Source organism: Myotis lucifugus, unplaced genomic scaffold (genome assembly GCF_000147115.1).
Source record: "Myotis lucifugus unplaced genomic scaffold, Myoluc2.0 scaffold_68, whole genome shotgun sequence".
Classification (NCBI taxonomy): domain Eukaryota; kingdom Metazoa; phylum Chordata; class Mammalia; order Chiroptera; family Vespertilionidae; genus Myotis; species Myotis lucifugus.
The window spans coordinates 3498560-3513248 of record NW_005871116.1 but is presented as its reverse complement, the minus strand read 5'-3'; the positions used below and the strand labels follow the sequence as shown (position 1 = coordinate 3513248).

General features: G+C 51.0%; 1 protein-coding gene across 1 annotated transcript in view; it reads right to left on the bottom strand.

Moving 5' to 3' along the window:
- OSMR (oncostatin M receptor) overlaps positions 1-14689 on the bottom strand; it is a 32182-nt gene that overhangs the window by 3875 nt on the left and 13618 nt on the right. Inside the window, 7 exon segments of the mRNA XM_023755019.1 lie at positions 347-428; positions 3912-4079; positions 5560-5733; positions 6669-6773; positions 8054-8233; positions 10524-10746; positions 12422-12498. Of these exon segments, the coding sequence (XP_023610787.1) occupies positions 347-428; positions 3912-4079; positions 5560-5733; positions 6669-6773; positions 8054-8233; positions 10524-10746; positions 12422-12498 (1009 nt within the window).

The window sequence follows — 14689 nt, the reverse complement described above, 5'->3', positions numbered from 1 at the left end:
ATTATTGGCTGGGCCACAAAAATATTTGTTGTGGGCCGTATGTGGCCCGTGGGCCATGAGTTTGACGTGCTTGACTTAGAACATGGCCAGCTGTACAGTGAGTGACGTACAAACATTAGCTGTTGTTATTGAACAAGTCTTTCATCTTTTTAAATGGTTATTGTTTCCTTTATATATTGACCCCAAAAGCAAAATGTTGAACATTTTTTCAACTTTCCTCGTAGCCTCCTCTGCCCTTTTCCTTTCCAGCCTATTCCTCATATTATTGGTGTGATTTCTGTTTATCAGACTTCTTTCCAGAGTTTTCCCTGACTCTCTTCCTAGATAAACCCCCCCACACACGTACCACTGACTCTTCACGTAGCACAGGACCGTGAGGAGCAGGAGGAGGAAAACCATGGGGAGGATGATGCGGATCAGTGCATGGGCTGAAAGACAAAGAAGGCGATATTTTAAATGAGTACCTTTCCCTCCTCAAAGGAAGAAAAATAAGTTTTAGGTTGAGAGAAACTTTATGTGTTTATTATTTCTCAAAAGTCTACATGTGTAAGAGAAAATAAGGGATCTGCCTGCCTGGGGCGGGGGCGGCAGATGGGGGGGGGGGGGCGGGGGCGGACAGACAACCACCCAGCCAGCACAGGACACACTTGCCCTGACACTTGTGACCAGACCTGATATCTCCTCTGATACATGGGCCATCGCTCCCAGTTCTCTACCCCCACCCCTCACCCGTGTGAGATTCTACTCTGCCCTCTGGCCCAAGTGTCATGGCGGATGGCGTGTCCTTCTGTGCCCCGGCACTTGGGACCCAGCCATGGGCCTGGGTTTGCCAATGGGATGGTAGGAGTTCATGTCGATGCACTCGCTCACAGTTTTGCTGGCCCTCTGTGCGCCTGATATGTGCCAGGACGAGACTGTGCCCCGGATCGCCGCTGCCCCTTCCGCCTGACCCCAGGGAAGCTGCATGAAACACACCTGAGCCCGCCTGGCCCAGCGAGCCGTGAGCATGAAGAGATTTTGGTTTCTGTACGCCACTGAGATTTTGAGGTTTGCTTCCCGATTTGGCCTCTCTGAGGGCCATGAGAGACGCGTGCGGGTTGGACAAGAAGTATTTGTCCCCAAACCTGGGGTTTGCACCCCTTCTCGTTAGTCTCTGATATAGTGAATGTTTTAACTGGATAATGACTCCACTGCTATTTCTCCGACAAGTCAACCCAACCGGAGCTTCATTTCCTTGGTGCCCCTCTTCCTGTTCCCACTGCGTGCCAGCCACCCATTAGGAATTCCGCTGGCTGCCGCACCCTCTCTGACAAATGCAAAGTGCACAGGGAGGGTCTGGAGGCTGACGGCCATTCACATGGAGTGGATTCTGTCCCTCCATGTGCTCCCTGCCCTCCCCAGGCCCCGGCCCCACCACGTGCTGTCCCGGAAGGAACAGGTTGGATGGGGGAGGGGTGGGGAGGGGAGTGCTAGAGTTTTGTTATGGAGGGCAGGCCTGGGAAGATGCCCAGCCAGTGCTACAAGGCCGCTCAGCTCCGGAGAAAAGGACCCAGGTGGTGAGAGGGTGGCAGGAACCTGGACAACTGGCCAAAAGGAACCCTGACACCAGGGAGAGGGAAAGAGACTCTGTCCTGACACCACTAAAAGCACCTTGCTCTCCAAATCAGCCCCTTTGGCGACTACAGCTGGCTCAAAATCGGGTTAAATGACCGACTTTTTAAATGTAACTGAGAGCAAGCCTGGGACCTGACCATAGAAGTGTCCAAACCTCAGACTGGTTTGCTAAACTTTTCACTGGATGAATTTCCACACACTGAACACACCCCGGTGACCAGTGCCCCAGTCAAGAAAAGGAACGTTACCAGCTCCCAGAAGGCTCCCTGGCGTCCCCATGCAGCCACCTCCCTCCCAGGGGAACCACTGCCTTGTCTTCAGCAGCACAACCCATGTGCCTCTGTGCTCTGCGTGGAATCAGACAGAAGGGGCGGGCCTGCGCTTTGTCACTCAGCAGGGCGTCTGTGCCACTCTTGTGACGGTAGAATGGCACTCTCGTCACTGCAGTTAGGCAGCAACTGATTTGCTTTCTAAGAATAATCGGTATAATAACTAGAGTCCCAGCGAAGGCTAAGGAGCTTAGCACAAAGAGGGGAGATGAATGAAAGCAGAAAGTACACTTGAGATAGAGAGAATTATATGTATTATATATGTGTGTGTGTATACACACACCTCTACCAGCCAAGTAAATACCAAAGATAGAAGAAAAATAGCCTGAAAATAAATTAGAAATTAACTCCAAATGGCAAGAGGGCTCGAATATTGTGCCTCACTGACTGAAATCTGTATCTGACTTAGAGACGTGGGCCATGGTCCCGTGATCTGCCTTGGACACATGGGTCGTGTTCCCGTGATCTGCCTTAGGCACATGGGCATCTTCCATGATCTGACTTAGAGACGTGGGCCGAGTTCCCATGATCTGCCTTGGACACATGGGCCATGTTCCGTAGGCGGCAGTGAGTGCCCCATGCTGCCCCTGCAGTCACATGTCCCCATCACCGGTCAGGGCCCCCGGGCAGCACTTCCACCCAGGAGTCCATCCTGTCCCACAGCCCCACCTTCAGCAAAGGGACCCAGCACCTGCGACAGCTGGTCACGTCAGGCAGACATCTCGGCCCATTTGTCTTTCATGGGGGAGTTCTTCAGAGACCCTTCCCGCCTCCTGTGGACCTTCTGTGCCCTCTGCTGACACCTGCTTTCTCCTTCCTCCATCAGTCTGTCTCCCCCACTTCCTGTTGGGTGCAGGCCAGGCTTTGCCAGGAGATTCCTATTTACCATTAATCAGCTCCTACCATTCTTTTTCCTTCGTTCTTCATCTTTCGGGCCAAGAGCATTTTTAAATATGGATCTCTTTTTTTTAATCCTCACCCAAGGACATTTTTCCATTGATTTTTTTTTTTTTTTTTTTTTTTTTTTTTTTTTTTAGGGAGAGTGGAAGAGAGAGGGAAAGACAGAGAGAAACACTGATGTGAGAGAAACACATTGATTGGTTGCCTCCTGCACGAGCCCTGACTAGGGCCTGGGCCGGGGAGGAGCCTGTAACCAAGGTATGTGCCCTTGACCGGAACTGAACCCGGGACCCTTTGGTCCGCAGGCTGACGCCCTATCTACTGAGCCAAACCGGCTAGGGCTGAAAATGTGATCTCTTTATCTCACCCTTTCCCCACCAAGTCTGCAAACACCAGGTTTGGGAACACATACGTCTTGCCCAACTGCACCCGCCTCTCATCACATCCGCCTCTCATCGCCCCCGGAGAGGCCCAGTCCAGGAAGCAATTAGTTCGCCACCCAGAGAAACCAGCTCAAAGGCCAGCTGCCCTGAGCCCAGCTTGGGGAACACACCTCTGCCTGCCCCCGGTGGACTCGTGTGGCTCTCCCACAGCCAGCACTAAGCCATCTGTCACTTTCAAACTGGCGGGCCTGAGCGCTGGGGGCAGGAGAGAGGCAGGAGCGGGTTTTGGGCCATGATCAGGCCAAGTAGCCCACTCAGCTGTTTTCTGTAGGGCGATTCTGTAACATTTTCTGTGAAACAGTTTGGTCTAGAGCAGTGGTTCAGTGGTTCCCAAACTTATTTGGCCTACCGCCCCCTTTCCAGAAAAAATATTACTCAGCCCCTGGAAATTAATTTTTTAAAAATTTTAATAGCAGTTACTCATCGCCCCCAAATGCATCTGTGGCCATCACCGCCCCCCTGGATCGCTGCAGCGCCCACCGGGGGCGGTAGCGCCCACTTTGGGAATCACTGGTCTAGAGACAGAGACAGACAGAGAGCTCCCATCCGGACAGAGCCGGGCCTGTGTGTGCTGGGGCGGTTCCCGGGCTCAGGGAGGCGGCGGCCTTGCCCTGAGGAAACTCACCATGCTGGTCACGGGTGGTGACCTTGCTGAAGGGGTGGGCCGGGCCCTCGCCGGCCCTCGTGTGCGGAGTGACCAGGAACTCGTAGAAGGATTCCGGCCGCAGGTTCTCCACAACAAATGTCTTTTGCTCTGGGTTGTCGATGTCATGTTTGCAACATACTGAGTTATCTGTGGTTTAAAAAACATTGGGAATGTGAGAGAGCTGGCGCTAACACTCCTGTTGACTCAGCACTGTGAACATTTTTAAAACAACAAAAAAATCAAATCATAATTTCATCACACAGGGACATTTTTAGGAATTGGCCAGAAAGGCAAAACATCCACTAGGCAAGAGATGTTGGTGATCAGGGGAGAGCGCACAGTTCTGTAATAGGTGGCAAGCTCTTGCCAGAGACTTAAACATACATCTCATAACCCTGGCCGGTGTGGCTCAGTTGGTTGAATGTCGTCCCCTGCACCCAACGGTCTCATATTGATTCCTGGTCAGGGTGCATAGGGGAGGCAACCAGTCGATGCTTTTCTTTCCCCATCTTCCTCTCCCTTCCTCTCTAAAGTCACTATAAAATAAAGACATCTCATAGACGCAGATAACAAAGTGATGGTTGCTAGAGGGGAGGGCGCTGAGGGTTGGGGTGAAGGGATTAAGAAGTACAGATTGGTAGTTACAAACAGGCACGTAAAGAACAGCATAGGGAATATAGTCAGCAATGTTGTAATAACTGTCCGTGGTGTCAGGAGGTACTTGAATTATTGGGGGACCAGTTCGTAAATTATATAAGTGCTAACCACTATGCTGTACACTGTAAACTAATAGAAAGTAACTAGAGACCCGGTGCATGGATTCATGCACCGGTGGGGTCCCTCAGCCTGGCCTGTGCCCTCTCGCAATCTGGGATCCCTTGGGGGATGTTGGACTGCAGGTTTCGGCCCGATCCCCGCAGGCCAGGGATCGTCCGACATCCCCCGAGGGATGTAGTAGTGCGCAAAGTGGCAGGTGGGTGGGGAGGAGCCCGAGCCCAGGCTGGGTGCTGCGCCACTCCTGCTCATCTTGCACTCACTGCGCCTGCAGCCGCCGCTGCTCAATAGGCTCGCTGCCACTCGGCTGTGGTCTCCGGGCTGCAGCGGCCAGCCGTGAGCCCTGCGCCAGGCACCCATCGGTCAGCTGAGCAGCACTCCTGCTGTGGGAGCGCACTGACCACCAGGGGAAAGCTTCTGGGTTGAGCATCTGCCTCCTGATGATAGTGCACATCATAGCAACCGGTCGAACGGTCATTCAGTCGTCTGGTCGCTTAGGCTTTTATATATATATATAGATAGATATAGATACTGAATGCCAACTATAATTGAAAATTTTTTAAAAATACATAAATAACCTTTAATAAGGTCAAAGGGAAAAAGAAAAGGGGGTTAGCAAGGAAGTTTCCTACGTGGCAGGTTTTCTTAAGGAGATGGCGGGACTTCAGGTGCTTCTAAAAATATCAGGCCACATGGTTTTTAAGTTAAAATATTGGCCCCCACCATCCTGTCCACCTACGAACTTGTTTAAGAACCTGTTTGACCTGCAAGAATAGACACGGTCACAGACGGCAGCCTGCCGCATGATTTCAAACAGTGACATGTTACAAGGGTAAACAAACACGCATGTCACCTGGGAGGACTGCCTTTGTGAACCCTGGGGGGCACTGCTCCGCCTTGGATCGCAGGTAGACGCGGTACCCTTGGATGAAACCAGGCTGGGACTCAGTGGCGTAATCCTTCCAACTCAGAGTGAAGGAGTGGAGTGTCAGGTTGATTATGTCCACGCGAGGGTTGTTTGCAGGAGCTGGGAAGAAAGTAGGGGTAAGAAGAGTCAGGATTTGGAAATATTCTCTAAGTGTTCCAGGACCCCTGCAGATACCAACATTCATGGAGGCTCAAGTCCCTTATATAACGTGGTGTGTGGTGTAGAACAGTGCCTATGGTTGGCACTCCACATCTGTGGATTCAACCAAACACGGATCAAAAACCGTATTTTTCAATATTAAGTTGGGAATCTGATGGGAAACCCAGGGATGTGGAGGCCTGACTGTATATTTATTGGGGAAAAAAAAACACACAAAAAAAACCACACAAACCCTCATGTAAGCAGACCCACGCAGTTCTACACCATGCAGTGCAAGGGCAGCTGCACCTAGAGTTCAGGAACAGACAATTTCTAAAAAAGCCGTATTCTCTTGTTGCTGTGTGACCTTGTGTTGTGTTTCTCTGGGCATCTGTTTCTACATCTGTGAAAGGGGAGAGTTTCTACATCTGCGAAAGGGGAGGCTTGAACAAGGAGGTTGCTCAGCCTCTTCCCAGCTCTCCCAAACGATGCCAAGGCATAAGTTTTCTAGAGAAAAAGATAAGACTCCTCAGCCTGCCCCAGCCCCGCAGCCTCTGGAGTTGGCTGTGGTCCTCCTTTCAGTGACATAAATCTACCTGCACAGAGTGAGTGCCCATGTTTATTGAAAACAGTCTCTCTGTGCAGGGACATGTGAACTCTGGGAAAATTAGCGGTGGTTTTGCCCTCTTTTGCAAAGCATTGACTGGTATACATTGTGTTCAGTGAAAATGTCTTATGTTAGTATGATTTAAAAATAATTTGTTAAGAACGCAATGACCAGAATCAAGAAGACACTGAACTTAGGCACAGTGTTGGAATCTTTCTACACCCCAAGCCGAGTCTCTGGATTGTTCTGAGCAAGTCTTCCGTGGGCACATCACACGCTTTCAACTCACGTAGTTCCTGGGAGTATCCTGTCTTTCTCTCCAATAAATAGGCCGTCCTTTCTGGAGAAATTCCATAAATCCTGAAGTTGTATCGGACCCCTGGTCTGAAAGCATCTAGAGAAGAAAAATCCACAGATTTTCAGTAACAGCACAGGATGACCCTCTCTTTCCTCCTGAAAAGGAAAAGAAGGAAAACGGAAGTTGTGTCCCCCTAGTAATCTCCTCGGGGTGCTGCCCTTCGCCTCCACTGCCTGCCCTCCCTCCACTGGCCTCGGAGTCCTCCACTGTCTCCAAGCAAGCCCATGGACTGTTCTCTCCATCAGCCCTGGAGGAAGAGCTCTCAAACACATGTGCATGCCATGTGTGCATGACACCTCAGGCGTGTGTATGACACGTGTGCATGACACCGTGCAGAATTCGACCAGAGAGCCACTGCCAGCCCTCCTTTGACGCAAACCCCCTCCAGTGATGTGCCTTCTCTGCCCAGGAGAGCCAAGTATCTGGAAGGCTTTGCTTCCACTTCCTGGCTTTCCCTCACACTGCAATCCACCCGCAGCGCCCACCGTGCCACTGACGTTCTCTAGCCAAGGGGAACCTCGCCTCCTCAGTCCCCAAGGGCTACTGAATGCCCTCCAGGGCCTCTATCACCCTCTGGACCCAGACAATTCCCATGTTTTCATCTTGAGTCCAGCAGATGGCGCTACCAACCCCTGCTCAAGCCGCAAACCTAGGCTCCTTTGATTTGACTGATATGGCAGTCTTGAAATTACAAATCCAATGTGGGAGGTAAATTCTGTATGTTCCATTAAAGTTGAGGAGTCGATGATCGATGCCCATCACTGTCCTAGATGTCACCCAAATCCACACACTTCTTTGTTTTTGTAAAAGCTCTCTGGACAATTGTTAGAATGTCATGCTGCCACTCATCTGAGACCACAAATTCATGAAAATCATGAAACCCTCTCCCAGCCTCAGGCTCAGATATTCTCTGGCAAAGTAGATCTAAGGTCAAACCTCAGGCCATATCACCTGCAACATTTGAAATCCTAGCACCCATGCTGGATCGGTAATTTCAAAATGATGAATTTATCAAAGAGCATCTTCCAGAGCGACCAGACAACCTCCAGTGGTTGGCAAACTGCGGCTTGCGAGCCACATGCGGCTCTTTGGCCCCTTGAGTGTGGCTCTTCCACAAAATACCGACTTCTGCGCATGGGCCACGAAGTTTCAATCGCACTGTACATGTGTGCCCACACGTGGTATTTTGTGGAAGAGCCCCACTCAAGGGGCCAAAGAGCCACATGTGGCTTGCGAGCCGCAGTTTGCCGACCACTGTCCTAGCCGATCGTGCTGTGAGGTGGATGGGACAAGATGGTGACGTGGGAGGTTCTCACCTGAGCGGATGACGGTGCTGGTGGCATTGGGGCCCAGGTTTTCCCACTGGAGATCGCAGGACGACTCCCGGGGACCATCACACCAGTCCACCACGTAGCCTATGACATCTCCAGGTGGCGGTTTCCAGGACATAGAGACTCCGTCCCCTGTGCCTTGAACTCTTTCTTCTTTAACCTCTGCTGTTTCTTAGATGTGAGGGGTGGAAATTGAGGCGAGGACAAAAAGAGAAAAGACAATTTGGATAGGTACTAAGTTGCATTATGCAAGGATGTGCACACTCCTCATGGCCAAGGTTGCCACCTCAACGTAGTTTATGTGCCCGGGCAGTCTGTGTAAGGTCTGACAACTGGGGAAAAGGTGACATGGTCTTAATGGACCACCAGTCCTACCGACTTAAAGCTGGGTTACCCTACATCCTGCGGATGGGAATCCCCCATTTCCCGAGGCTGACTGCACAGCCTGCCCCGTTCCCAGGCAGTGGTCTCAGCTTCCATCTGAGAGGGAGCCGGCCCCCATCAAAGAGTGAGCCCACGGGCAGCTTCCCAGAAATTCAACCACTGCGGACCACGTATTGAGTGGTACAGACAGACATTAAACATTTACTCTCTCTACCTGCAGTTGCAATTTCCCCAGCGTCCTGTATTTTATCTGGCTATCCTACGTACCGCTGAGCATTATGGGAAAGTGTGGTGTTGCTAACTCTGCCAGGGCACCACGTGACTACCCAGCTGGGGCGCCCAAAGGACCGTGCAGCCCTGGTACAAGGCAAAGAGCTCCCCAAGGCCTGTGTGTACCCTACCGACAGGGCTTCCCTCTCCCTTCAGCAAAGACACACATCTCTCTCACATTGAAGCAGCATTTTCACGTCACTCATTCACACTAAGACCTCACCCGGGATTTAGAATCACAACTCTTATCAAGCTGCTTTTGTACAACTGCAGGACTGAGGAGTGGAGGTAGAGGCGGCAACTGGCATCACCTCCTTGGTCTGTCTCAGAGGACGCCTGTGTCTTCATCCACTCCAGTGACAAGAATGCGAACACTAGGGAGGCTGGAGGGAGCCCCACAGAGGGTGGGGAGGGTCTGAAGGCCGCACGGGGAAGGAAGGTATGGTGGGAACCCCGAAACAGACAGTAGCGTCTGGGCTGGGCCTCCTGCGAGGCAGTCTTTCTTTCGTCTCCCCTCCCCCAGGGGGAATGGAATGCCTGCTTTTCCTGTTCTGGTTCTAATGAGGACAGAATGTTGTATACAGTCATTTCCTCTCATAAGTACTGGTCTCGGCAGGCAAAGCTTATCCTATCTAATAATAGACAAACAGGGTAATTGACCGTACCTTCGCTACGCCTCCCATTGGCTAATCAGCACGATATGCAAATTAACCACCAACAAAGATGGCGGTTAATTTGCATACGTAAGCTCCAAGCAGTGGAGCAAAGACTGAAGGTGAGCCAGAGCCGCGAAGACAGAGGATGGAAGGCGGCTCCGGCCAGAGCGAAGGCCTGGGTCCCGGGTGCCGGAGGAAAACCGGTGCCGGCAGCCAGAAGAAGGGAAGGCCTCTTGCACGAATCTCTTTGTGCAACAGGCCTCTAGTGTTAAATAACTCCTTAGTTTTTCTTCTGCGCCGCGATCCTACTTTCTTTTTCTTACTTGATGTAATGCATAGTTCTTAAAACAAGACGAAGGACCACCACCCTCTACCCTAGCCCACGTAACCCCGATTTAAGCCCAATGTGAATGGTACATTTATACCACCTGACCTCACCCCGTAAGCAGGGTCTGAGGATGTAATCGTAGTGACAGTGTTGCAAGGTTCATGAATGACCCCGGATGTCAACTGTATTATGTTGAAGCGTGCATCGGCTCAGAGTGCGCCCGTGGGGTTAGTGCGCCAACCCCCATTCCCAGCTCGCCCGAGAAGGCAATCAGTGTCACTGCTGATTTTACGTGCAGGGTCTTTCCCACCTTGTCTGCTCCTTTCACGGGGGTTGGGGGGGGGGAGCCAGTCCCCACGTTCACTCTACAGCTCTGGCAAAGCCCCTCTGGAGATACGACACTGGTTCTTATGGTCTCTGGAATGTTCATGGGCTCTTTACAGGCGGCAAGGACTGACAACATAGTTTACAATATCACACCTGCAACTCATCCTTCACAAGCCGCAAGCCACATTTACACCATCCCCCACTCTGTCAGGGTGTTCGTTGCTGGTGCATTTATTTGAGTAAATGTGAGATAATTTCCCGTTTGTTGAAGAGTCACCAGGGCAGAAACGGCCCAAGCGATGGCTGGAGTCTTTCTCCCCACACGAGGAGGACTGTCCTGGGGAGCCCGCGGACACGCCTGGTCCAAAGGGGAACCGCGAACACTGGACATTCCGTCGCCCCGAGTTACTGTCTTTCTGACTCACCCTTCTCTACCTGTAACATCGCCAACGTCCTCCCAGAGAATAAAACGAGACAAAGCACAACTCACGGTTCCCGGGGTCCCCGGCAATGACCATCACAGACGCGGGAGACACGCCCGCACCGTTGCTGGCGGTGACACGGATTTGGTGCGAGCACCCGTCAAGGCTTAGTTCTGTGCCGTTGGCTGGAGCAGGGATGGAGAAGACCTTTGAGCTGGACGGTCTGTCCAGTTTTTCTGTAGCTACACTGTAGAACAGGACCTCCCCATGGGCCTGCGATTTGGACAGTGGCTGAAAAACATTGATAATCATTTCAATATGGGCTTCCCGCTGGAAGGAGTTTGCACACTTACTTTTCCATCTTTTCTGTCCCTCAAATGCCTACACACACATACACACACATGTGCACCCACCAACAAATTACCACAATTTAATAGAGAAAACAACCCCCTAGCCCAGCCTTTCACCAGGCCGTCTTCTCTAAAGCTGAGCAAAGAGCAAAGATGGCTCTGGAGGGCTGAGCTCCTCCTAACGTGGCCACAGAAGAGGGAGCGAGGCATGAATCGAGAGAACAGGGGACTCTCTAGCCGGGACTTAAAAGAGACTGAGTGGATACTGAGGGGAGAAACCATCCATGAGCCCCGGCAGAGGGTCCAACTCCTGTCCTCCCCCCTCCCCCCCAGCTGTGTACCCCCTTCCCCAGGGCCCACAGTCCCTCCTAGAAGATTCCCGGTTGCAGAGAATTCCCTGCTCACCTAGTCCCAAGCCCACTCCCAGGGCCTGTCCCTCAGTCCTACCTTCCCAGGGACTGATGGTGCCCCCTAGACCTGAGACCAGGTGGACAGGATGTGGACATATGGAGTGGCATGTCCACATGCGTGCACACAGGGCTCGTGGTGGAGGGGCCAGAGGGGAGGTGGGAAGAGAGCGGGTGGGTGTGGCTGGGGCCAGCTCTCTCAGGGGGGCCAAGCATTGGTATCAACCGCTGGGGACCTGAGAGCTCCGAACACAAACCTGGCCTTCTGGGTGGCCATGGGCATATTCGTCAAGGTCAAAGGGCACCCTAGAGGTTATATTACAGTGTTTTAGTTTGACTCCTAAATTTAAACAGACATTCTGTGACTACTCAAATGATCGTAACTTTGAAGTATGGCGATAAACGTCCTTCTCCAGTTACACTTGTGGGGTCACGCTGGACTTCAGCTTGGCCCAAAGAACCCCACCTCGGAGGCCTGACCGTGACTCCCTGCTTTCAATGAAATTCCGTCCTTGAAATTACCTAATCACATCCTTAGAGGGAAGAATGCACTCAATCACCTCCTTTCTTAACAGCATGGTCTGCAAAACGGTTGTTTTGCCAATTAAATGGTAATGGGAACGTTTGCACAAGCGTCATTGTACAGGCCCTCTGGGCGGGCCACTGACCAGGGAAAACATCTTGTGACTCCCAGGCTCAGCCTCCACCAGATGAGCATCTCACCCTCACTCCCAACCCCCCACCCACCCCAAGAGCCCCCCATAAGCTCCTCGGGGAGCTCGACTCCTCTTTCCTATTCGACTCCCTTGCACACAGCCCTTTCCATAAACTATCTGCTTGATCTTGTACTGAGGTCAGTGCTCATTTCTCCCACATGGAGACTCAAGGACCTGGCATTCAAAGTCTGATAACACTCATGCCCTGGGGCTGCACAAGTTGGAGCGGGCCCAGAGTAGAGGCTACAGAGAGGCAGGTTCTGACAATGAGAAAGGTCATCTGTGCAGTGGGTGGTCAAGGTCAAGGACAGAGCCGTGCAAGCATTAGCCACGTGGGTGTGGAGTGGGGTTCCCCGCTGGGCGATGCCTGCCCCATTCACGGTAAGGACCCTCCCTAAGTTCCCTACGTTGGAAGACTGCAGCCAAGTCCGCTTTGTTTCCCGGTGAAGGACGGGGCCACAGAAAGCTGGCCTTCTGAATCAGTGCGTCTCACCTTCCAGAATAAAGTGACATTACAAGATCCCAGCGTTGACCTCACGCTTCTCCAGACATCAGGAGCCTTGGAGGGAGCTGAAACGAACCAAGGAAAGGTCCTGGGTCACAATGTGAATGCAGAGCCACACATTCCAGCTTCCAGCGACGACGGCTCTCCGTGAGGCTTCTCTCTCACTCTTCCTGACGTTTCTCCCATTTATCCACGGCCACCTTGTTCATGCTTCACTAGGCACACATAGTAGGTGCTTAACAAAAGGTCTTCTGTATCTGAATAGGACGCCACCCTGGAAGCCCTTTATGAACACCAAGCCTCAGCTTCTGGAAGCCACCGAAGAATTTTGGAATCATTTTATCAGTTTAGGCCAATTCTAGGAGCTTATTGAGGTAAATTCCCACACCGGCTGGGCTCTACTGAAGCAGATTTCAATTTGCTAAAGGAGCCACTGGAGAAGCCGACATTAAATCAAAATCTTACTGAAATACTCGGGCCCAATAGGGGGCCCCAAGTTCAATGCAAAATCTTAGCTGGTTCATAAGTTGGTGTTTTAAGAAGAGACCACGGTGGCACAGTCAATAGTGCTTCACATATATGTCAACATAATTTCCACCCAGTGTCATTTGTGATTACACCGAAGTGTGATTATAATGCACACAAGCTCAAGCTTTCCAGCATTCACCAAAGTGCTCTCAGAGGTTAAAAAGCAAAGTATGAATTCACCATCAGTAGGTTTGTCTAATTTCTTGTCATCATCAAAAGCTAAGTGTTTTCAGGTTTATTAGACTATAATCTAAAAGAAACAGTTTACTAAAATCTCTATCCTTTTGCCATTTTCCTTTAGCACTTAAGTTTAATTATAATGTTGGAATAAATTTGCAAAAACCAAGCATAAAAAGCAGCCTTACTCAAGTAGACATTCTTTAATAAAATACAACTGAGGAATATGCCATATTATTCTCAGGGCTTTCTGCAGCTGGGGACCCTTGAGAAATCCACACAGCTAGGAAAAATTATCGGGGTCCCGGGGAGTGTGAGGATGGGCAGGCTGGGCAGGAACCCCAGACACGATGAGGAGGCCTGCTGAGCATGACCAGTGACCAACCCCGTGCGTAGATTCTGACGCAGGCAGTGCCATCCCCACCCCCCTCAATTAGAGTCGCTGCTTTAAAATGAGCCTCCTTGCCGAAACCGGTTTGGCTCAGTGGATAGAGCGTCGGCCTGCGGACTGAAAGATCCCAGGTTCGATTCCGGTCAAGGGCATGTACCTGGGCTGCGGGCACATCCCCAGTAGGAGATGTGCAAGAGGCAGCTGATCGATGTTTCTCTCTCATCGATGTTTCTAACTCTCTATCTCTCTCCCTTCCTCTCTGTAAAAAATCAATAAAAATATAAAAAATAAATAAAATAAAATAAAATGAGCCTCCTCAGGTGAAACAGAAAGAGCTCTGCCTGCCTACAAACACGAACAATAAGATGGACTAAAATAAATACATGCAATCCTTCCTCTGGCCCTAAAATAGCCAGGTCTCAAGGTTGCAGTAACAACAGCAGGAGACAGAACTTGTGGAATCCAGCTCCGGGTGAGGGCGGGCTCTGCAGTCAGCCTGCCTGGCTGCGAGGTGCAGCCACAGCCCAGTCACTGGCCAGGCCAGTTCATTATCCTCTGAGCCTCAGTGTCTCCGCATCTGTAAGGTAAGGATAGCAATAGTGCCGACTGCATGTTGTGAGGGTTAAAAGAGAAACATATTGATAGCACTTTGAGCTGTGTCTGGCACCTACTACATACTCAATAAATGTCAGCCATTATTATTATTATTATTATTATTATTATTATTATTATTATTATTACTAGAGGCCCAGTGCATGAAATTTGTGCACAGGTCAGGTCCCTAGGCCTGGCTGATGATCAGGGCCATTCGGGGCTTCCTTCCCCCAGCTGCCTGCCAGGGCCTTCCTTCGTTCTGCACCGCCCCCTGGTGGTCAGCGCATGTCATAGCCAGCGGTCGAACTCCTGGTGAGTCGAACTCCCGAGGGGACAATTTGCCTTTTATTATATAGGATTATTATTACTATTACTTCTCAGCCATTCATTAACTTTGCAAACTAGGCAAGTCTCTTCACACTATGGGCCCAAGTTGCTTCATCAGTAAACTGGGCAATGGTAGTACTTTATTATATTGAAGTAGGGCTGGGCCATCTAGTCTGCTGAGGCCTATTGGAGCTCTAACACATAGTGGTTTGGAGAAAAACTCTCTGATCTGGAATATT